We start from the raw sequence: 23,437 nt of genomic DNA, 5'->3' as shown, positions 1-23,437 counted from the left end.
GTGAAATGTTCAGGATTTAAATAGATAAGTATAATTGCAGGAAGATGTGTGTGTGTGATGAGCGTGTGTGTAATACCTATATATGCATTGTTACACACGTGGTACCTATCATTCGTTGCCATACCTGAGGACCATTTACCATACTGTAAACTACGAGAACATAGCATACAAGACAAGTTGCTTAGCATTAGAATTGAGTAAGATATTGGCCTACAAACGGTATATGATTAATGGTAAACACCATTGACAGATAGATTTCAAAAATAATATCAAGCGCCCTACGACATCTGTCGAAATGTAAAACGTGCTCAGCGAAATGTGCGCATATAGACTATTATAATGAAACCCAATTTTTTTATTCATACGTGACATTATTAAATAATAAATAAGTAAGAGAAGTAATTAAAAAAAATTATAGTATTTCTTGCCAGTTCTTCTCAATGGAATCAGTATATTGAACGGTAGGGAAAAAATGTTCCTAATATAAAAACTTGACGTTCATGAGCGGCTAAAATGTGCTACATGAATAAATATTTTTGATTTCATTTCATTTATGCACAGAATTTTTTTCTCCTTCTAACCCTGCGCAGTTCAGCAAACAGTGTCAACCATGAATGATAAGAAACCCAAATGTGGTTGTCTTTAAAATACAACGGAAGTCTGGTAGTCTATTATTTATTTAGGCGGGGATGTGTAATACGTTGGACATGAAGGTAATCCTGTGGTTGATTAACTCAAGGCGCGTATATTTATCTTCTGAGTAATCACAAGTGAGTAATTAGATTTTGCAATAATTTTTGATGCAGTTTTTTATTCAGTGATATCCAAAGTACGGATTATAAAACAATTTATAATTATTGATAGTACGTACTAGTAGGTAGATGCAATTTCCTCAAGTTTTTGTTCCAATTTTGCTTAATCGAAACAGCAAATTAAATTAAACTAAAATTATGAAGAGCATTTAACTTTTATTAATTTAATATTTCTATCTGTTTAAACTTAAAATTAACTTAACCAATTGAAAAAATCTTTCATATATTAATAGAGAACTGTACATTATCAGAGAGTAATTTATATATTATATATTTATAAACAAATGAAGCTCTATTTTCCTTGGTTACACGCCATAACTTAAGAATGACTTCATCGATTTCATTAAAGATTTCCTTAAATAGTTTTGTAGAAGGTTCTTGTAGAAAGAAAAAATAAGAATATTGTGCAAAATATTTTTAAAAATTCAGAAACCTTAATATCCTACGATTGACAGTTCGCGCATTTTCTAAAACAGGATAACATCTGTCCTCTAGGTAAATAATATTTTGCAATTGTGAATACAAAAACTTTGAAAATAATGTGTTCAAAGATGTTTCATTAATAATTTGTAGAAATTTGAATAAAAATATATTGTCGAAGGGATCCATGCGTATTAATTTAGAACTGCTTCTTTATAATATTATTATAGTATAGATAACAAATGTCGATACAAAGTCACGCGAAGCCATGGTGTGGCATTCACTCACGTTCCAATTCTGAACACGTTCAGAGCCAATGTGTGGCTTAAACGTCTATTGTGGAGTCGAAAGGAATCCCATAACGATATGACCGTTATATCTGCGTACATATAATATTGAATTCAAACCAATCTACTGTTTATGGTTTTATTTTTAAAACAAACAAGCCGACGGCCCAACGATGAAAAGTGGTACGTAACATACAAAATTAACAACATGGTCTACACACAATACCGTCCATGGTTAAAAATACCAACATACTGTTTGTTATATAATTTGTGTAGTACGTACTGTGATATTGGAAAATTAAAAAACAAATTAATAAAATACAATATTGTAGACTTTATTTTCTTAGCAAAAGAATTCGCAATGAGGGGCATTTGAAAGTAAGAACAGCCATGTGGAGTATCATAAGAAAGGGCTTCATGTCAATTGCGTGAATTTCGTTCATCGAATACTGCATAGTTGATTAGGGGAACACAGCAAAACACTCATAAATGCGATAAAGGGGTCATTTGCATAGTCAGGACCACCAATTCATCGTCTATCAGAACCATCATCATAAACAAGAACAATCATTTATGTACTATTTTATTATAAAAAAAAGGTGACTTTGACCTACATATGTCCGCTTATATTGAAACTAATGCTGACAATAATACAACGACCAATTTCGCAGTGCCATTTGTTGCTTCAAATGGCCAATGCTGGATGCGCGCGGCCGGCGCCCGTCACATATTGTGCGCACACGCATTGGCGCGCGTCGTTATTCAGTTTGCGCCGCGCCCCACATATCGCACTTCCGAGGTATCGAACCTTAAAAAACGTTCCATATTGATTCACTTTAATTGATACTTGGCTCTCTTTTCCTTATACGTGGCGATGTGTCATAAAGGTCAAGAAAAATGTGCAAATTAACGCGATTAAAGCAATTAGACGAAGATACCTACTATTGTTATATTCAAGTGAATAAACTTAACCAAGGTTTATTTGGTTATCAATTAGTAAGTTGACCATGAACTAAACGAATTAATTAAAACAGTAAATGTACTGTTTACTTCAAGCAAACTAGAGCATTGACAACGTCTAAAAATAATAACACTTGATTTATTTTCTAATCGACATTATGGAATAGTTCAAGCAATCAATTCCTCAGGTCATTGTGTCAATCGAAACGGTCACAGCGACAATGTCAATGACGGTAACAGTTTCTCTTGAAATGACAAAGAGAAAAGAACAAACGAATGATCCGATTCCGAGGGTGCATCAGTCGTGATGCGGACACAATGAGTTGTCATTGAGCGGCAAGTGGGTCGCTGCCTGTAACAATACTGCTCAGATGCGTCTCAATGGGCGACGTATTGAATGATGTCACAGCGGACGCAGGAACAATGCCCTGAACACAATTAATGTAGTTTGCATGTAAATGCTGTGTATGAACCTGAAACTACCATCAATCTATCAAACTGACGGAAATAGAGCGACGATGTAACGATTAAAAGTCGATCATCTGGACGCCATATTGTATGCCTTAGAGTAACCACTTGCTATGTAAACTAAACAATACGAATCGTACGTACATCTACGCTCCATTTTGCAAATTGAAGTGAGTACCTACATACTTCTATTCCGCGAATAGTCGGGGAAAGAAAAAATATAATTTATTTCAAATATCTGTGAAAGCGATTTGTTGAGTTCGAAAGAAACAGTCCAGTCGCTGATTACATAAACAGTGCATCATTCCATCGGTTGCATGATATGATTGCAGCGAGATGTCACGGTTGGCAAGACAGCAAGCTACAGCGCTTGAAGAACGGTTAATGTCGCAAACTGTCTCCCAATTAGCAACGCTTCCATCGGAAACCGGCGCAACGTGAAGCTTGCTCGTATCGCTGTTGAATCAGCAAATAAATTTGCAATACTGCAATTTTCTGTATTCATATTAATTTAGAAGGCTATCGCAATCAATCCTATAAAGTAATTAAGTTTCTTTAGAAACCTATTTCATATAGCTGTTTTCAAACTTCAAGTACTACGTTAATAACCTCAGTAATATGTCTCCATTCGAAAACATATATAAAACGGAAGTATACTTGCGCTCTTTAAATTTATCTAAAAGAGACTTTGTAGCAAATCACAGTAGAAAGCTGTACTTTGTCAGTGTCTCCTCACTTATGTCATTTATTTGAAATCTGGTTGTTGGGTCTCTTTGTCTCCAGGTTTCGCCATCGTGAGTTATTATATATATTAATAATGTACTAGTACTACGAATAACCCCATGCTACTAATGTAGCTTGCTTCATTTCCATGCGATTTAGAAACCACTTTGTTTAATTTCTGTTGATTCCTTAACAATGGGCTAAGGGAAGTGACATAATCCTCTTTGTTTTGTCTTTCATTGGTCTTCCGCCGTAGCGAAGGCAGGTTTATCACACCACATTTTATTCAGGAAAAATGTATCCTATTCCTATTATCATAGAGCAGAGTCACATATCTTTAATGAGTTCTTCTCCTTTGTTATTCTCCATCGCAGTTATATATAAAAATCAATTCATGCGATTATTAGTAAAATCGAGACTGCATTGCGTATAAGTTATCGAAGATAAGTCATGCAGTAATTTCAGTTAGCGTGAATCGATAAAATGGTTAGATAAGATTGTATTTTTTTTCCATTTGAAAGGAAACAGAGTTTAATATATTGTGTATTATGAGATTAGAATGGTAGAGAAGCTGATTGCCTGATACACTTGAATATTACATAAAAGTGCCAATAAAACAAGTTACTTATAAAAATACAAGTATATATGCGTAATAAATTTTATTCAAATATGTTCAAGCACTTAAACGTGATTGAATAAGAAATGTTTTCATTTACAATACTAGTCCGATAGGTATCCATTTCATGAATCTTATATATAAAATTCTTGTGTCTAAATTCAGTTACCATCTTCCTCCGAAACGGCTTGACCAATTTTTACGAATTTTTATATAATAAGAATCGGTTACTATCTATTTTTCATACACCTAAGTGATAAGGGTTGTCCATCCCAAATTTTTTTTATTTTTTCTAAAACAATTTTTATTTTATGACTTTAAAAATAAATATAACCATAAATTTTCACCCTTCTACCACCAACCCCTATTTTTTAATAGATATATTAATATATATTGCAAAATAACATTTGCCGCGATAGCTAGTAATAAAATATATATGTATATCAAAATAGAATATCTATGATCAAAATAGTAACAATATGTTTATTATTTAATCTACGATGACCTTAGTAGAGGTGAGGTTCAACACGTTGCTTCATATTACGAAAAAAAAACGTATTCGGTAATTGATTACGTTTTTTACGTACTACGTAAAAACCTGTTGTTTATCAGTAATTGACTAGCCATATAACAAGCTCTGCTTAGTTTAGGGTTAGAAGGCGATGTACATATACACATATATATATATATATGTATATATATATACAATTGCGCTAAATAAACGTCCAGTGATATATATTATGGCACTACCTTATATGTACAAGACAAATAATAAAACTGTATGGAAGAACTTAATCATAAAAGCTTTTCAATTATTGTTAAAAAACTCTGTGCGTTTGTTGTCTCCTGTTAAACTCAGAAAGAGCTTAATCAATTTAGTTGCTCAAATAATTTTTTTTTGTTAGTTATATTTCAATCCGTTTACAAACAAAAAAGTTATATATATACTTAACTACGAATACCAATTTAAATCGCTACCTAACCTACTTAATAAATAACTTCTGAATTTTCGGTGATCGCATGATGGCGTGACGATAGATGGATAATTTACTTAGACTCATTTTGTCGATACACAGACAGACACAACTAATCGCACGCCTAGTTGTAAACAATAAGTAAACACAATACCCAACCTGCTGACTCGCTGTGACCCAAATTACATTTCCGGATTACTCTGTCCGCGGCTTCTCTCATCATGCGTATGCGCACAAAACAGTGCCGGATTAGCAAGAGTAGCAAATACTACGGGCCCCGCGCCCTCACGCCTGATCGAACAAGGTGCTATGCCTGTAGAAGATGCTATAATATTTCTGTCCACACTCAATATTATCTGGAGAGATACAAATGGAAGGTCCATTACTACCTCTCCAGATAACATAGATTTAAGTTCAGAGAAAAGTCAGTCCACGTTATGACTCCGCGTCGCGTGTACTCGTTACGAATAAGCCATGTAGCACATTATCCAATAAAGTTACTAATGTACAATAAATAGTATAATTATTTCACCTGTATACTCACTACTACTGTAAACAGTAAATTAAGTGACAACTTCTCACGTCATATACCGCGCTACAATACAGCAAAAAGAAATATTATTACGATAAAAAACATTATAATAAAAAATATTTTTATATCTTTTTAGGGCTGTACAAAATCTAAATCAAATAAAAGTTTTTTTCATTAACCGACTAAAATATCGAATTCCCAAACAATACCACGGGGCTCTTAAGAAATTTAATAAAGGCCCTGAGCGGGCTTAATCCGGCCCTGCACCAAACAGTAATAAGCTGGCTAAATTACTATAACTGGCCACTCACATTTTACGTCTCTTTCTGAATCGTACAATGTAATGAAAAAAAACATCACTTTGTATATTATACTCGTTTGTATTTGTCGTATGATCTCACAATTTGACTTGCTGCATCGTTTTTGATAAAGTTAAGGGGGTCTTCCTATGTGACGGCCTGTTTTTTAGGGATATTTTAGGATTTTTTTTCTACGACCAGTAAATATTTAGAGCTTCAAGTTTTTTATCATTTATTAACACATATTTGGACAGTATAAATATAAAATTTCAGCTAAAAATATTCAGTCAAACTTTATTACGATAAAAAACATTATAATAAAAAAAAAAAAACGGCGTATTTTTATATCAAATGAATATAAAAAAAAAAATTGGATTTTTGATAGACATTTGAAATAAAAGTTGCTTAGGCGTTTTTTTTTTTTTTTGATTTTTGCAAAAAAAATCTAAATCATTGATAATAATTCCATGCGTTTACATATATTGAGTTTTTTTTCATTAACACAGTTTTGAGAAAAACGCGTAAAATTTCAAGTCCGTTAAAAACTATTAAAATATCAACCAATCGGCGATGCAAGAGTACCTTCCTCTTCCTCGTGAAACTCTTTTAAAGCAGATTGTTCAGCTCTTGAGTCAATCCTGGCTTGTTTAACGACATCACTACGCGCCGCTCAGAGCGTAAGATTCGCTTTTCATCCCGTTTCTCAACATACGCTTGGGCTTCACGACCAACAGGGCATCCCATAATCGACATAACTTTTAAAATACCTTGAAAACCTTCATTAAAGATAATAACTGCTAAGTAGCTAGCAATTTCAACAACTTTGGGACCAGAATGAAGATGTTTAGGAGCAAAAGTCCAAATCAAAGAATTCAAAGATTCGTTATTGTTTTGTGTCTCTGCTCCTAAACAACGAATTAATATTTCTTTCGATAAATCTTCGAAAACCGGTCTCTTGGACTTGCGGAATTAGAGGTCTTAATCGGTCCACATTATGTAATTTACACCAACTGTCTTCGCCTTCTGGACAAAATGATGCTGACATCAGAAGAACATTTGTGATAGTACGTTGCCCAAACTTCCTTTCTCATATCTTCAAGCGAATCTGGATGGCGTCGAATTGCTAATCCGTAGAATTTTGTAATTTCTTGGATAACTTTATCAGTAAGTTTACCTGCTCCTTTTCTGTTTAAGTATTTGTATATTAATAAAAGTATGATCTCACAATTTGACTTGCTGCATAGTTTTTGATAAAGTTAAGTAAAGAGATAGATGGAAAACAATATAGGAATGGAATATATATTACGGACATCTCAAGATATACAAGGCTACAGTTACATTACTGAAATCCGCATCGTTAAAGTTAAGAGTTAAGTGGAGCAATAAAATTACGATATACGGTATTCTTCAATATCTTTCAGGTATTTTTGTTCTATCTCTATTCCGAGACACTGCGACTCCTCTCACCCGAGCGCGATAGCTATACTTTCAATAGAAATTTTGCCGTAAATATTTACGTTACGCTCTACTCAGCTTACTATCTTGTTGCAATAAATAAATATAAAGGTATATTTACGTTAATATGAAAAAACAATATAGGCGCCTATTTTTAAATTCTTATACTTGGATTGTTAATACTAACAATCTGAAGATAGGTCCTGTTTTTGTAAAAATCGAGATTTTCAGTTATGTGTAATTCTAAAACAAACTTGATTCAAGAAAAACTACAGACATAATTTCATCGAGTTTAATTAGTTATTATAGAATATTTTCATATTAAAATGTTTTGTATCGAGAGAGGTTGAGATTACTGAACTCAAATATTTTGGATAAATATTTTATGCATTACAAACAAACAACATATCAAATCTTTCCTGATAGTTCCTTCTCCAAATACTGGCTTAGACAATTATTTCATGAATATTGTACTGTTCTATTATATATAACCTAAACCACAACTAAATATAGAAATTGTGAATACATATACACTCTGTTGCTAAGTTGCTGATAAATAATCAATAGTAATATCTAGATCATACATAAGCAATGACTAACAAAAATGACGCAAATTACTTCAAATGGAATCAAGGAAGTTATCTTGTGGTGAACAAGTGTGAAACATTGAAATTTTTCCTCTTTTAGAAAATAGTTGTGTGTATATATATTTATACGGATATTAGTGTTATACAATTCCACTGATAAATCTTGAAATTACGTGACATATATCCTTATTAATAATTGTGTGGTCATAAATATTTATGATATAGGAAAATGTACGAATCATTCTAAATGCACGCCCTATTATTTTTTATGAAAATCTTATAATAAATTTATATCACATCTAACTATTAAAAATATACTACTTACTAATAAAAGAACTTTCATTAAAGAACTTATTGCATAAGAGACACAATTCGTATTGTTTACAAATATTATTTATTTCACAAAACATCTGACGAATTTGTAAGACATTGAATTTTGACTATCTATATCATAACTGATTTCAAATTACGCTTCAGGCTACACTAAGTTATATTTCATATAAACGGTTACACTAAAATATTCATGCATAAAATGAGTTGTGAGACAATTAAGTGTAGGTTGTCTGCAAGAGATTTCTTTAAGCGATAAGGCCGCCTTTTGTTAAGCACATTAATGCAAAGTGTTCTTATTGTATTTATTTTTTAGTGAGCAATAGTTTTATTATTATTCAAGTTGTGTGTAAGAATAGTAACTAAAATCTATATATTTGAACAAAAATATATTTGAACTTTCGTGTTATACTCAAATAACACGAAAGTTCAAATCTATCTGCCTACCCTCTGTACTCTAGCATGAAGATAGATTAACTTGTTATTAATTAAAATAGAATGCCCTATATTTGAACTCGCGTACAGTAATGTAAAAAAACAACGTCGATATAAATAAATATAATTACAACTAAATGGATTATATATTAACTTTATCTACATACCTAATCTTAGATAATGAACACTCATAGATAAGTCGATTACACAACCCCAATGTGAGCGAATCAATCAATACTTGTTTGCTAAAAAAATGTCTATCGTTTAAAATTACACTAAATTAATTACGAAGCATCAATATCAACTGTATGAAAGTATGTTTCATTAATTAAAATGAAAAATACACATACAGAAATAAAAAATTGCAAAAGGATGTCACCTAAGGAGAAAGATATTCATTTACAATAAAAAATATTACCAACATTATGAGATGTAACCAAATTGACCAATAGAGAGAATAGGCTACTTCCTAGACAACGCGCAGACACAAACTTACTTTTTCTGTTATTGGTTTGGCAATGAAGCTGTTACCGCCATCTATAGATGTACATGAGCACTATGGATATCACATACTTATGGGAACCCGTGACACCACTCATGTATTACTATACCAGATGACTGAGCGGTAACAGTCATATAGACATATGTTACTAATATTATAAACGCTAAAACTACTGAACGGATTTTAATGAAACTTTACAGTAATATAGCTTACACATTAGAATAACACATAGGTCAATTTTACGCGAGTGAAACCGCGGACATAGCTATAATATACATAAACTGATGACCGCGTGGTTACTTCAGTCTCATCTATTTCGGCCACTAGGAAACTTTCTTTGTAAGCTATGTTTTGGTTGTAAGGCGCAATTAGGCAGTGAAATTACAGGATAAAAGGCATCACAATTTATTCTCTGGAATGGCAATGCATGATTGGTATCACAGGTGTCACATGATAACGTGATGTCTGTAATGTTATTCATGTTTATAAGCGACGGTTATCGCCTACCATCAGGTGGATCGTCGACTTGTTTGCCATTACATAGGAAGAGAAGGTAACCTAGCTTCGAAGAAATTAAATGAAAACTCTTTATTGTTCCATAAAAACATATTATTACTATGTGGTAGACAGAGGTAACAATGGCCGGCCTTATTGCTAATTAGCGATATCTTCCTATGTTTTCACTATCTACAAACAAGACTACAAGACTTGAGTTTAAATCTATGTCAGTCAATAGTTACAATTGGAACACTGAAAGTCTACAACAGACACATAAACTAATTAGTTTTACTTTATTATAATTATATTATATAGAAACGAGTTAATCCTAACTACCTATTACCCGTTGTCTGCTTTTTTTTTCAGATAAAAATTTCAAAAAATAAAAATATATAAATAGAGCATACAAGGTTGGATCAACCTTCTGGACACAATTTCACTTCTTTCATATTCAACGCTTTTTTCCGATGCTCGCAATTGAAATGAATATGATTGATTGTATCGATCTGGGTGTTTTAGATGTATATAATATATGTATTTAAAGTATCTAAGTATATATTAGTTGTATAGTATCCATAACACAAGCTCTGCTTACCGTGGGACTAGACGACGCTGTATTGTCTAGGGTTATTATTATTTATTATGTTCCTTTCATAATTATAATTTCAGTATGGATGACTGTATAGGATATATGCATAGTAAACCTTGTACTATGGGAGTGGCCCACGCCTCGACATATCAGTACAATCAAAGATATAAAGATATAGATGACAGGATGGTAAATATGTAGGTTTAGAAACAGTTAAGTCAGTTTAATAAAAACTTAACATTTTTGCAAAATTTTACCTATTTGTAACATATTGTTTTATCATTGTATTTGTCTATCTATTTCTTGACAAGTTTAAATAAATAAATCCTTGGATTTGGGTTATCAGATTATTGTAACAAAATCTAATAGTAAACTACAACCGAACAAAGGTTAACATAGAAAATAAAGGTTTATTGGAACTATTTGACAATATGAAATGTGTTATATAAAATATATGTAAAATACAAGACTGAAAAGTCTCGAGTTGAAATATACATTTCTAACAACTTTCCGTTTTTAAGAAACCCTTAACCCATCCCTTTATGTATGCACTTGATACTTTTAATTATATGGATATGTTTACTAGTGACCCCATCGCTAGTAATGTACCGGGTCCAATCGACCTCCACACGGTTACCCTTTGTAAACTAACCTGGTCAATTTCTATTCAGATTCAATGGCCTAACCTGACCTCATGACTGTCTTATCATTCTCCACTGGTGCAGCCAACGTATACCGTTAGCGTAGGCGGGTGCAAAATAAATATACATAGTTATATAAAAAAAAATTATAGGTTACGTACTTAGTACATTGCAAATATATATATAAGTAGTTGAGTAGTTACAACATTGCTTGTACCTACATAACACTATAGTAGAATCCTCTATCATTAAAATTAGTCATTGTTACTATGTTCAATATGTTGAACACAGTTCAATGTCGAATGATATATAACTATGAAATATAATATACAATAATTACAATATTTGTAGTAGGTATACATAATAATATATACTGTAAATATTGTAAATTAACCTGAACCAACTTCATCTGCGTCAAAATTTGCTCGTATTTTTTTTATTTCTCATTGCTATTCCAGTTCTATTGGTCATAGCGTAACGTCATTATAGCTTATAGCTTTTCTCGGTAAATGAGCTATCCAACACTAAAAGAATTGAAGATGGGATCATTATTATCGGAGGTTATCCTGAACATGTAAACTCACAAATATGTATAGTCACATAATAGTAGTATATGCATATATATCGACTAGTGGTTCGCTCCGGTACCTACCGGTACAAATGTTCCGGAGTTTATTTTCCTCACAACAAAATCCTACCTCTTTATTTACAAATAGTGTAAATAGATTATTATTCATTAAATTGTAATAATCACGTACGGTCTTGACCTCACGATCGAAGCATTCAGAATGTGTTGTAATTGCATATAAAATGATAAATTCATATTAAACATTAGTAGGACATAATTACTCGTTATTACTGTCCTTATTATAAGAGTGTCCAATTAATTTTAGCTGTATGTATAGCAATGGTCGCGCCACCTACCTACAACCCGGAAGTATCAGCCGGACATATTATATAGGACTATATTGTAATACAGGATATACAGGATATATGTAACGGACACACAGGTCGGCTTGGCGGTCTCAAAATGATGGTGGACCGCATTGATGTCTCCTTGACAGTTGACAGTTGATAGGGGTGCCGCTGAATTACTGCGATTTCTTTTTTTAAGGCTGAAGTAGAATGATTGATTTGGTATTAGAAAGGACAAAAAGTATGTCGACTATTTATATTGCATAGGTTTTGTTTATGGGAGATATCATTGTTAGTGATGGAGATTTTTTTTTATATATGATACAACACGACCATTGCACGGTTCGTCATTCCATTAACATGCCATACAATAAAAAACAAAAGGTTTATTTAACGTTTTTGTTTATGATAAAAATGAAAAAAAAACATTAAATATTACTTGGGAAGCTTGACACGATAGATCAGGGAAAACCGCAATAAAAACGATTTAGCTGTTTCTGAGATTAGCATGCATTAATGAGTATACTAACTGATAATATTCTAAAAATTATTTTATTTAACTCAGTATTACTTATAAGTATAAAGTACAGAAAATATTTTTTTTAAGTATTTTACAGACACACATGGCATGGCATGGCATTTGCCTGCCTTGCCTTGCCTCGATTACGTTAGACGAAACCAAAAGTAAGAAACAGACAAACATACATATATAGATATACATATACAGACGGATATTTTCGCATTCGTAATATTCGTATGCACAATAGAAACTATATAACCTTGTTTGTAATTTTCTCTTTACCTTTTACCCTTTTGTATATATAAGATTAATTAATGTAATGTTTCAAATGTGAGAACTCCATTATAATGATTATGCAACACTGAACAAAGGAATGTTCACGATCACGTTTTGACATAAAAATTGTTTTCTCGAATGTTCGATTGTGTCTCTTTAGTATGCCCGTGCATTATTTGAGAACAATTAAAAATATACTTTACTAACAATTGTTTCGGTTTTATTTCGAACACTGTTAATACTCTGATTTAATAAAATTTAGTAAAATGGAAAACGATTTATTCACAATTTCCTTTTAAACTTTTCTATGTTTTAAGCATAATTGATATATTCGAAAAAAGCAAAACGTGTAATACTGGTAGAGCTCATCGTACCATGTAGTGTCAAATAGAACGATGTATTAATTAGAATTAATTAAAAATGGCTATGTGGTTAATTTATCCATATACGGTAGAAATAGGTGCAAGAGGTATGCCAGCGAAATTCCTCTATAATCTTCTAAAAAATCTTAGCCTATCTAGAACTACAGTGGGTTGTATATTCGAATGTGTATCTAAAGTTGCACTTGCAGATTCCTATCAGATTTGCCTAAGCTGGGAGAGAAACACGACCGATGACAACCTACACTTGGGTCTCAAGTCTCGGAAACTACTCGGAGATTTTCTCTCTGCCATACAATAGACCCGGCACCCGGTGAATCCATGAAATGCTAAGAAGTTCAGTTCTCTCTCCGTCCTCGTGATATAATGTATTCGTGATTTAATCTATCTTTGCGTTAATTTTCATTGCGATTCAATCACAAATTTAGTCATTACAAGGAAACAACATACAGGAGCCAAATTTGCACATTTATAATATTAGTATGATAAAATACAATGCTATCTTAATAAGCCGCTAAGAATATGTTTCAGTTGTTAATTAAATGCGAAACTTTCGCACAAGTGTCGAGAGTTTATACCTACAATTGTGTTAATTCTATAAATTGTTGGGTAGTCTACTTAAATTTTCAGCAATCAGAACGTATCTGCCTGGATCGCTGGTGAAGTGGTCACTTTCGCCGTCGCACTCTAGTGACGATACTCAGCGTTAGTATATATATATACATATATATATACATATATGACCTAAGCTATATACTAATACCGCGTACAATAACTCAAAAAATGTAAACATTGGGAAAGGATCTTTAAGTGTTAAATCTAAAGCTGATTTTCCAAAACTTGTTACGTTTAACTTAACGCAGTTTAGTATTATGCGTGTGATGTCTTTACTTACGCACCTCAATGTTAGCGTCAAATAAATTTATTACACTGCGTGTAATAAAAATGTTAACCATATAATAAATTTGTACGTTTATTAAGTACTTAACTATCGAGCCACATCGGCCTTATACGAGTGTATGTGACGGAGGTAGTATAAAAATTCATGTAGGTATATTATATAGTTTTGGTTTAGAAGTAAACGTGTAACAGATAAACGAATAAAGTGACATTGCTTTAAATACTAGGTATTTATTATAATTATAGAGTGTGGTTTACCTATTCTATTGTATATAAAACTAATCTTGCCTTCCATACTAATCGTTTAGTATGGAAGCAACAATACATATATATTATTGTTGTGATATTTTACAGCTGGATTAATTAAGTAGAGCAAAATTTGTCAGAGAACATATTCTTCAGTATGAGTCAACATATTATAGGCTAAAGAAACCTGAGAAAACATACTGAAATGCAAAAATAATTATTTTTATTGATCTTTAAAATTTAATTGATCGATCTTTGTAGTTTAAATTAGTAGATTGAGTGTGGAATAAACATAATCTACTATTCTAAAATTTTCAAATAAAATAATAGATAGTGTATATATTATCCATTCTTGTCGTCTTATCTTTATGTACATTACAAATGTACTCACAAGAACTTACAGGCACTGCTAGATACTGATAATAGTATTAATCAAACAGTTTGAACTAGGCTTAGCAATTAGTGTGACTAAATATAGGGATTTTGTAATCTAACATTAATGTTAATAGTAACCACCAACATATTCCTTATGTCACGCTATCACAAACTGATAAGATTACTTATTTAGGTCAATATCTGTAGATAAACCTACATAACATTGATGTATAAAGATTCAGTAGTTAATAGAAAAGATCTACTTATACAACCTTGTCAGTTGTGTGGCAAATAACACTACTGTTTTAATAATTTTCATGTATTGACTAAAGTATTTAGCAACTTTGTACTTTGTCAGTAGTTTGTTTGTAGTTGTTGAATTATACAATTTTTAATAAAGTAGCCATGCAAAGGAAGGCAGAACCTTATCAGTATAAAATTACTGTAGATAGGTATTATATAATGATTGAATATTATATCTTTTTAAAAGATCCTTGAATAAAGGTATATAAAATATATAATAGCAATATATTTACTAAACAATCAATATCTTGACTACTATTACATGTATGCAGTAGGTATTTTTTATTTCTTTTTCTACCTATTTTCATGTCACACCCCTCTTGCAGTTATCTGTTTGAATTCATTCTTTTTTTTATGACTACAATATATTGTGAATCAATATTTTAATATGCTGATCTAAAATGGATAATAGACTTTAATATACACTATAACTTAATAGACTTTGGAATAAAGGGAAATCATTAAGTATTTAAAAAAATTGAATTGATTAGATATATTCAACATACTAATTTTTCATATTGCACTTTGTTATAAACAAAACTTAAGTAATATAAGACACATGAAAAACTTAAAAATAAAATAAGAAAATTCAACATACTTTTAAATTAATCCAAGTTAGAATTATTAATAAAATTGAAATTCAATGTATTTTCAATATTTACATTGTTAACCAGGTGTACCATAAATGATTTTATGATAAATAAAGTATTTAACTATAATAAACTATTTAAATCTAATAATACAGGGACTTTGACCTATTACCAGACTAGTAGAATTATAGCTACAGTAAGTTTTAATGCTACAACATGAGTAACTCAAGGAAGAAATTGAAAAAACACTTACCCTTTATTAATGGTTCTGTGACTATGTTGGCATCCTCCTGTGGAATCATTTCCATAAGTTGAGCTATATCTGTCGCCAGCATATTGTCCACTATCTCAAGTAATCTCGGCTTCAGCGCATGGAACTTTGTAAAATCATGATTTGCTAAAGTTTCTTGCATCTTCTTAATGTCAGGAAAATCACCAGGGGATATCTGTTGTTCTTTCTGTATACGATCATAAACCTGTCCCAAGTTCTTTATGAGCTCTTTCTTCTTACCATCCTTACCAAACATGGATGGCATTTCTTTCCTCAGCTCACTAACTATGTAGGCATGTACTTTAGCGAGGCGCGCCCTTTTTATTAGATCGTTTAATTTACGTAACGCTGCATTTCGTGGTAAGGATTGCATATCTCTGAAGAGGTCCTGCTCTTCGTCATCAAATAATCTCCTATTCACATCATATCGAAGAGGTTGGTCCCAAAATGAGCCTATATACACACGGGCTACCTCAGGTGTTTGAAGGACTTTTCCTAGGGACCACATGAGTGCTCCATATACTCTCATCAATTGCTGATGATCTATCATATCAGCTTTGTTGAGCACAATTCTAATTTTGTCATCATGGCCCCTCAGAGCTTCAATACTCCGTCTAAACTCGTCTGATATGTCGAGTTTGTGGGCGTCGAACAATAGAATGATACGATCAACACGCTCAGCGAACCATTCCAACACGCCAGTAAAATCATACCCCCTATCAACTCTTTGCTTCTCTCCAGATAAAATACCAGGCGTATCTACTATAGAGATCCCCTGGAGTACCGGTGAGGCGACAGTAGAACACTGAAATCGATTCAAGAAGGCGTTACCAAATTTACTCAGCGGTCGGAATTGTTTCTTTGGATCGACAACAAGAGCATTACCGGGAATAACGCCCTCTTTTTCATCGAACATAACCGCAATAAACCTATCTGTTGTTGGCTCCGGACCGATCCGTATGCCAGGGAAGTCTCTCTCTAGGAGATATTTGATAAACGTAGTTTTACCGGTCGAATATTGACCTACGAGGAGTATCATCGGCTTCGCATCAAAGTCAGGCTCCTCTAGTTGTGGCGAGTGGAAGTCATGAAATTGGTAATGCTGTTCCAATGGTAAAAGTTTTGTTCTATAAATCTTTTTTAGACCTTCCACAACATTGGCAATGCTGTCCGCCTTCTCCCCTTCTTTTTTCAACCAACTAAACATGATTATAATCACAATATATTCTTCAGTAGATTATTATTAACAACACAGACACCAATTCACTCACTCCACCACTTTTGTCAACAGTATTTTTGCAATATACAAATGAAAACCACGATCATCCTCTTCAATGAATATGGAATGAATGCGAGAGAGAAATTAAATTACTGAAATAAGATTGACATATCCAGTTGACGTGCCGATCCGTAACGTGAGCGAAACGTGACGTGACATACCAATGTTGCCAAATTTAAAGCTAGTTTGCTGCATTTTTCTATACAATATTTTAAGTTTTGTTGAAATAAATTTAATAATCTCTAAAATGTATGATGTTTGTAAAATATTTTTATGTTAGTTAGCAAATATTTATTCAAAACGGAATATCGTAAAGAGATGTAATTTAAATGAGATTTTTTTTCATTAATGTCTTAAACATCATCATTGCCAAACATATGATAAGAAATTAATGAATTAGCTTATATAATTAAATAAAAAATATAGTAGTAGTTAATTTTCACATTTTCTAAAAGTAATTTTAAATTGCATTTGAGTTGCATGTTCCAGAAGCACAGGTTATTTATTTTGTACATATTTGGCACAGAGTACTTTCGTTCTTTGATAAAAGATTAGTTATCAAACAAATAAAAACACATGTTTTCCTATTCAATTCAATACGTTAATTGGAAAGTAATAGGATAGTTGAAATAACATTGCATAATAAAATGACAATATTTCATGACGAAATTGAAATTGAGGATTTTGAATATGACGAGGATGATGAAATGTACTATTATCCCTGCCCCTGTGGCGATAGATTTCAAATAAGTAAGGTTAGTTTCATATTAATTTCATTTTAAAAACCAAGTCTCGGGCTTCTGTAATTTATTGCATGTTTTTTTTTAATTTTTTGTTTTATATCAGGTAAAATACGGTCTCTTTAAAAAAATTTGTTATTTTTTTAGGAAGAATTGATAGCAGGAGAAGAAGTAGCCACATGCCCCAGCTGTTCACTTGTTGTCAAAGTTATCTATGATTTGGTAAGTTTTATGTTATTAGTTATTTACACTTTCACTTATAAAAGAATGAAGTACTAATGTATTTTATAATTACCTTTAAATAATCGAAATAAACTTTATACAACTGCAACATAATGTGAAACAAAGTCATATTTATAATTGCCAGTCACATCATATGAAAATATATTTTATAATAATTAAATCATGATTTTTCAGGAAAAATTTAAGGCTGAAGCCGAAGAGTTGAATGACACTGATGTGGGTGATAAGGCAGCTGTGAAGGCTTAATCCCATAGAGAATTGCCAAATTGTTGGATTTCTGTGATGTAATGATATAAATGACTATGGTGATCATGATCACGTCGGATATGAGATGCGCAAGGACCTCGAGAGAATATGGACAGTGGCCATCTGTGATTTTATGTGATATTAAATGCTGATCAATAATTATATTGATACAATAAATATAACATGTTGTTTTCTATTTAATGTCTTTCTGATGAGATTTTGCTGCTATTTTTGACACAAAATGTTAACTAAAAGTGACTACCATTCGATTTTTATTCTTGTGTAAAGAATCATGTAAATTAATAAAAATAATACCACACGCACACACACACACACTGCACTTACTTGACATTGCGAGTGGTCACACCTTCAGTTGCAGCACAGATAAGATCTTTGGTACTCTGATAAGAGATGATCTTTGGTACTCTACTTCCGCCCAAATACAATACAAAAAGTCTATGCTTAAACATAAACACGAGCCTTTCGCCTCTTGTGGGTCCACAATAAATACAAGTCATTAATAAGTACAATCATCAACTTAAGTCCCATGTGATAAATATGAAGCAATTAACAAAGCTATATAAAAAGGATGTAAATAAAAGAATATAGGAATTACAAGTGATCTATTTTACACTCCTTAAAAAATATGATAAACAGATTGTTTAACTTACAAAACTACAGGTGTATATTTTATTCACTAAAGATATATAAATAAGTCACATTTATGATTTAAAACAAACATGTTTGACTAGTTATTAAGAATACCTTCCTCTTGCTATTTAAATAAAGTAAATACCATTCTGTGAGTCACAGTGACCTTAAAAAGTTGAAATAATTAAATTATATAATTTCCTCGAGCGCACACTCAGATTGTGAATGAAACTACTTGCTAAGGTTTTCTCTAGAGACTACTGCATCTAGTTTATGAAAGTTTACAGTTTAAAGTTTCTTACCGGCAGGCACCGTGACGCCTGATATACCCGGGGTGTCACCCCAGGTTATCAGGCGTCCATAAGCTACGGTAATTGCCTACTATCGGATGGGTTAATTGAATGTTTTATTATTATTATAGAATAAAAAAGAAATTGTAATTTCTAAAGAGATATACAAAGTACTTTCTAACATTTCAGAATAAAATATGATGACGTTGAGAGCTGATTAACGAGCATTCATTGAATGCATATCCGCTTGCATAGATTCACAACTCACGAAATTATAAACATTATTTTTATTTTAGTAATTTATATAATATGTTTCAATAAGATAATTTTGGTGTAAGATGCAAGAAGTGAGAAACGAAAGTAGGAATACATTAGTTACGCCTTTTTCTCGCTAATTAGTTTTTTAGTTATAACAGTATTTGAGCGGATCTACTATAACTGATCTGAGGTTCAACTACAAGTACCTTAAAATAAATGTACATTACAACGATTTTGGTCACTGCAACCACAAAGTGTCTAAATATTAAGTCTAAGACCGCCTTTGTACCTCTAAGTTTATAAGCGAGTACAACATTCGGCAAATAAGTTACGATAACTTGCAAGTGTTTGTTGTCATTAGTTTATTAAGTACCCTCGCAATTTAGGGAGGTAAAGGTGACCTTAGTATTAAAATATAAATATTTTAACAACCAATTAACATAATATATACCATATTGCACATTAAATTAGTATTAAACAATCATTTACGGACATAACATACATAATATACGCAGTTAATGCATTCATTCAGAAAATTATACAGTATTGTCATTCACTTGACTCAGGGTGGATTTAGACCTATGGATTCCTTATTATTGCTGTATTTGTTCGATTTTTAGATTATACACAATACAATATATTCTTAAACTATTATTCTGATGCGAACATTTGTGAACAATTTTGTATGACGTTTAGGCGCTTTGTTGTTGAAGTTCTATGTGGTAGTTGTAAGACAAAAACAAGACTATTTTATTTAATTGAGTAACATCATTCTGGCAGTATTAAGCGTTATAATATATCTACTTGTTTACAGTTAAAATACAATAGACATTACACCGTAATCAGAGTTTTAACATATTTTTAATCACGACTCATTTATTGTCAATTGTAAATTAAAAGTTAATGAAGAAATAGTTTCAATATCAACAGACGAGATTACGACTAATTCAGTATTTTCTGAGCCGAGCAAAACTGAATATAACTTGATGTAAATCCACCTTAAGTTAACAATTTCACAAGTCACCCACACAGAAGTGAACTAGAAGATTTGAATATATTAGGTTACATAATTATATTAGACATATATAGTACGAGGCTATTACGGAGATCATGAATATAGTTATTATTCTCTAAATGTTATAAGTTATTAAATGCTATAAAAATGCATTTTTAATTAGTTGTCTTTTATATTCCGCAGTTATCAAAATGTAGCAAAACAATAAACAATCATTACGAAACAAATTATTTGATAATACTAATGCCAGATTTGACTTGGCAGGGAGAGAAACACGAGCGGTAAAGTTAAGTGTTGATGTACGTCGGAAAAGAGGCTCCTTACACCTACCGATTCACAAGTCTCGTGACACACATTTACATACAAAATACACATTTTTTGATACACAAATACATACATAATATAAATAAAAAACACTTAGACCGATACAAACAATCATACTCATGAATACAAATGCTTGTACGGTGCGATGACTGGAACCCACGACTATTGGAAATAAGGCGAGGAGCCAAACCCCTAGACGTTGCTTGGATTGCATCAACAGTTACAGCATCTAGCACTTCATCATTATGACCTCACCTTTAATGATTGTCTGTTATTTTGATACAATTTATCATTGCGGAAAGGATCTTTATTATATAATATTGCTTATTATGTAAATAATATATATTTAACTTTTTTAATTAGATTAGAGCCAAACGAGTAGATATATAGAGGGCAGAATGAAAAATTTAGGTAAGTACTAGTTCTGTTATGATATCTAATTCTTTCATTAAGCAACAGTGCGAGGGTTTTATAGTTTAAATTGTAAGTCTGCATACATATATATATATGCCTAGCTTGTATATTTATACTATAACAAAATAAATAAACACTTTTCAATAATAAATAAATAAATTCTGATTTGCAATACTATAACAAACGCTAAGAAGGAAGGTCATATTTGTAAAGTAAAAATTATATATAATTCAACATTATAAAATAAAAATAAAAATTCATATTATACATATTTTAGTGTTAATTAAAAATAAATTTATTCGCGCTTATATTAAATATTCGCATAAAATTGATTTATCAAAATATCTATCAATTTACAAGTATAGGCAAGCGTAAAGCAAAGCATAAATAATGGAATGGACACAACAGTAAAACGGCTAAAAACATACTACGATTATATCAAAAATAATTAGTGAATATGTAAAATATTTTGCATATATTTTTTTTATTTCGGTGCAACATGTGATTTTCACACAAAACACAAACTCTACTTGCATTATTAAGTTTATTTGTAGACATAATTGAAAATTAGGTGCCTAATAACTCACTATTTATATTTAGAATTATAAACAAAATCATTCTCTTCCACTTATTTTCTTTATAATTCTAAACGTAACAAAATACGAAATTTTGTTACAAAATTCACAAGTCACTAAAATATCATGAAGGAACCCCAACAACATTGTATTTTAATGATTTTTGCATTTGTGATGTAGGTGTATTATACATTTCATTGAATTACGCGTCAGTAAATTTACATTTTTTATATTTCGAATAATGCTTGTGACTATGATATATCCAATTTACCTATATATTGGAACAACTCCTTATATTTACTTTGCAACAAATTACTTATATTTAAAGTCGTGATTCAAACAACTATTACTATAGGGGTTTGCTACTCATTCATACTTTTCCTTTTATGAGGTCGATAACAAACTGTTATATGGACTCATTACACTATCATATACCTTAGTCTTATATATAAATACAGGAGGCGTAGAAAAGTGGAAATCAAAATTTTAAATAACAAATCGTAGTACAGCAACCTTGAAAAAGAATAAGATGCCAATTGTTGCTATCTCAGCCTATAAATGTATCACAGCGAACCAATTGCTAAAAAGTTTAAAACAAATTGAGATTCAATAAAGAATTATTATGTAAATTATGATAGCGTAATAACCACTAAACTATTTGTTATTGACGCTTAACCGATTACCAGTTCTAATATTTTCTTTCTAAACTCTTACATCACAGTCCCTTACGAGTCTCAACATACATATAATCGATATAATGAGTCTCGGTATAAGAATAAAAAAAACTAAGTGACAATTTGTCATTTTTTTGCTTTACCAAAGATAGGCGGATTATTCAATAAAAAATAAAAATAATCAATAATACTATTTTCTCGCAGTATATGAAATATCTGATATTACGTTATTTTATTTTTAAACGTGAATTTATTACCAGGCAGTTATTTAGACAAAGCTCTAATTTGGTCAACGGAAATGTAATTAATATATATGCATGATTGATGTAACTATCGAGAATTCTTAGGAATGATTAGATATCATTCCTACGAATTCTCGTTAAGTACTTATATAAACCAATATGTATTTTTGAAATTAGGGGACATTCGTGAACATCACAAGTTAAAGGGGTGTCGAAACCAGATTCACAGAATCCAGCCTTTGGTTACATATTATTTATTCATCTGTATATTAATATGTTTTTGTTTAACGTAATACGATACTTACTAGTACCTGCCGACAGTGGCAAATGGGTTACTATTTCTACAAACATCAATGCTTAACAAAATCTAAAACACATGTCAGAAATAAGAATGTCCTTCTTATTGTTCATTAAAAATATTAATATTGTATTTAAAAAGTAAAGTTACGGCTACGAACTATAACGAAAGCTATTGTTCTTAAGCGGAAAAAAAATATTTTTACTCAATATGCTAAAGGTAATATAAATTAATGTTTGTACAAAACAGTAATGGCCATATGATAATTGTTCCTAGTTGTCAAC

The 23,437-nt window shown here is 31.4% G+C and overlaps 2 protein-coding genes across 2 annotated transcripts in view; one reads left to right on the top strand and one right to left on the bottom strand.

Annotated features, from left to right (window-relative positions):
* The window catches only part of LOC131852135 (EH domain-containing protein 3), a 33,291-nt gene extending 15,989 nt beyond the window's left edge, over positions 1 to 17,302 (bottom strand). The window contains exon 1 of the mRNA XM_059202773.1: positions 15,887 to 17,302. Within this exon, the coding sequence (XP_059058756.1) occupies positions 15,887 to 17,111 (1,225 nt within the window). The 5' untranslated portion in view covers positions 17,112 to 17,302. The remainder of the gene's footprint in view (positions 1 to 15,886) is intronic.
* Positions 17,303 to 17,808: 506 nt separating this feature from the next.
* LOC131852158 (diphthamide biosynthesis protein 3) lies at positions 17,809 to 18,596 on the top strand. The gene is made up of 3 exons (XM_059202800.1): positions 17,809 to 17,938; positions 18,071 to 18,145; positions 18,341 to 18,596. Exons 1-3 carry the CDS (start codon positions 17,831 to 17,833, stop codon positions 18,410 to 18,412), a joined length of 255 nt encoding a protein of 84 aa, XP_059058783.1. The 5' UTR covers positions 17,809 to 17,830; the 3' UTR covers positions 18,413 to 18,596.
* The last annotated feature ends 4,841 nt before the right edge of the window (positions 18,597 to 23,437 follow it).

This window comes from Achroia grisella, unplaced genomic scaffold (genome assembly GCF_030625045.1).
Source record: "Achroia grisella isolate CSIRO2021 unplaced genomic scaffold, CSIRO_AGI_Agris_v1 utg840, whole genome shotgun sequence".
NCBI classification, from domain to species: Eukaryota; Metazoa; Arthropoda; class Insecta; order Lepidoptera; family Pyralidae; genus Achroia; species Achroia grisella.
The sequence above is the reverse complement of the archived record's forward strand: the minus strand, read 5'-3'. Positions and strand labels throughout refer to the sequence as shown.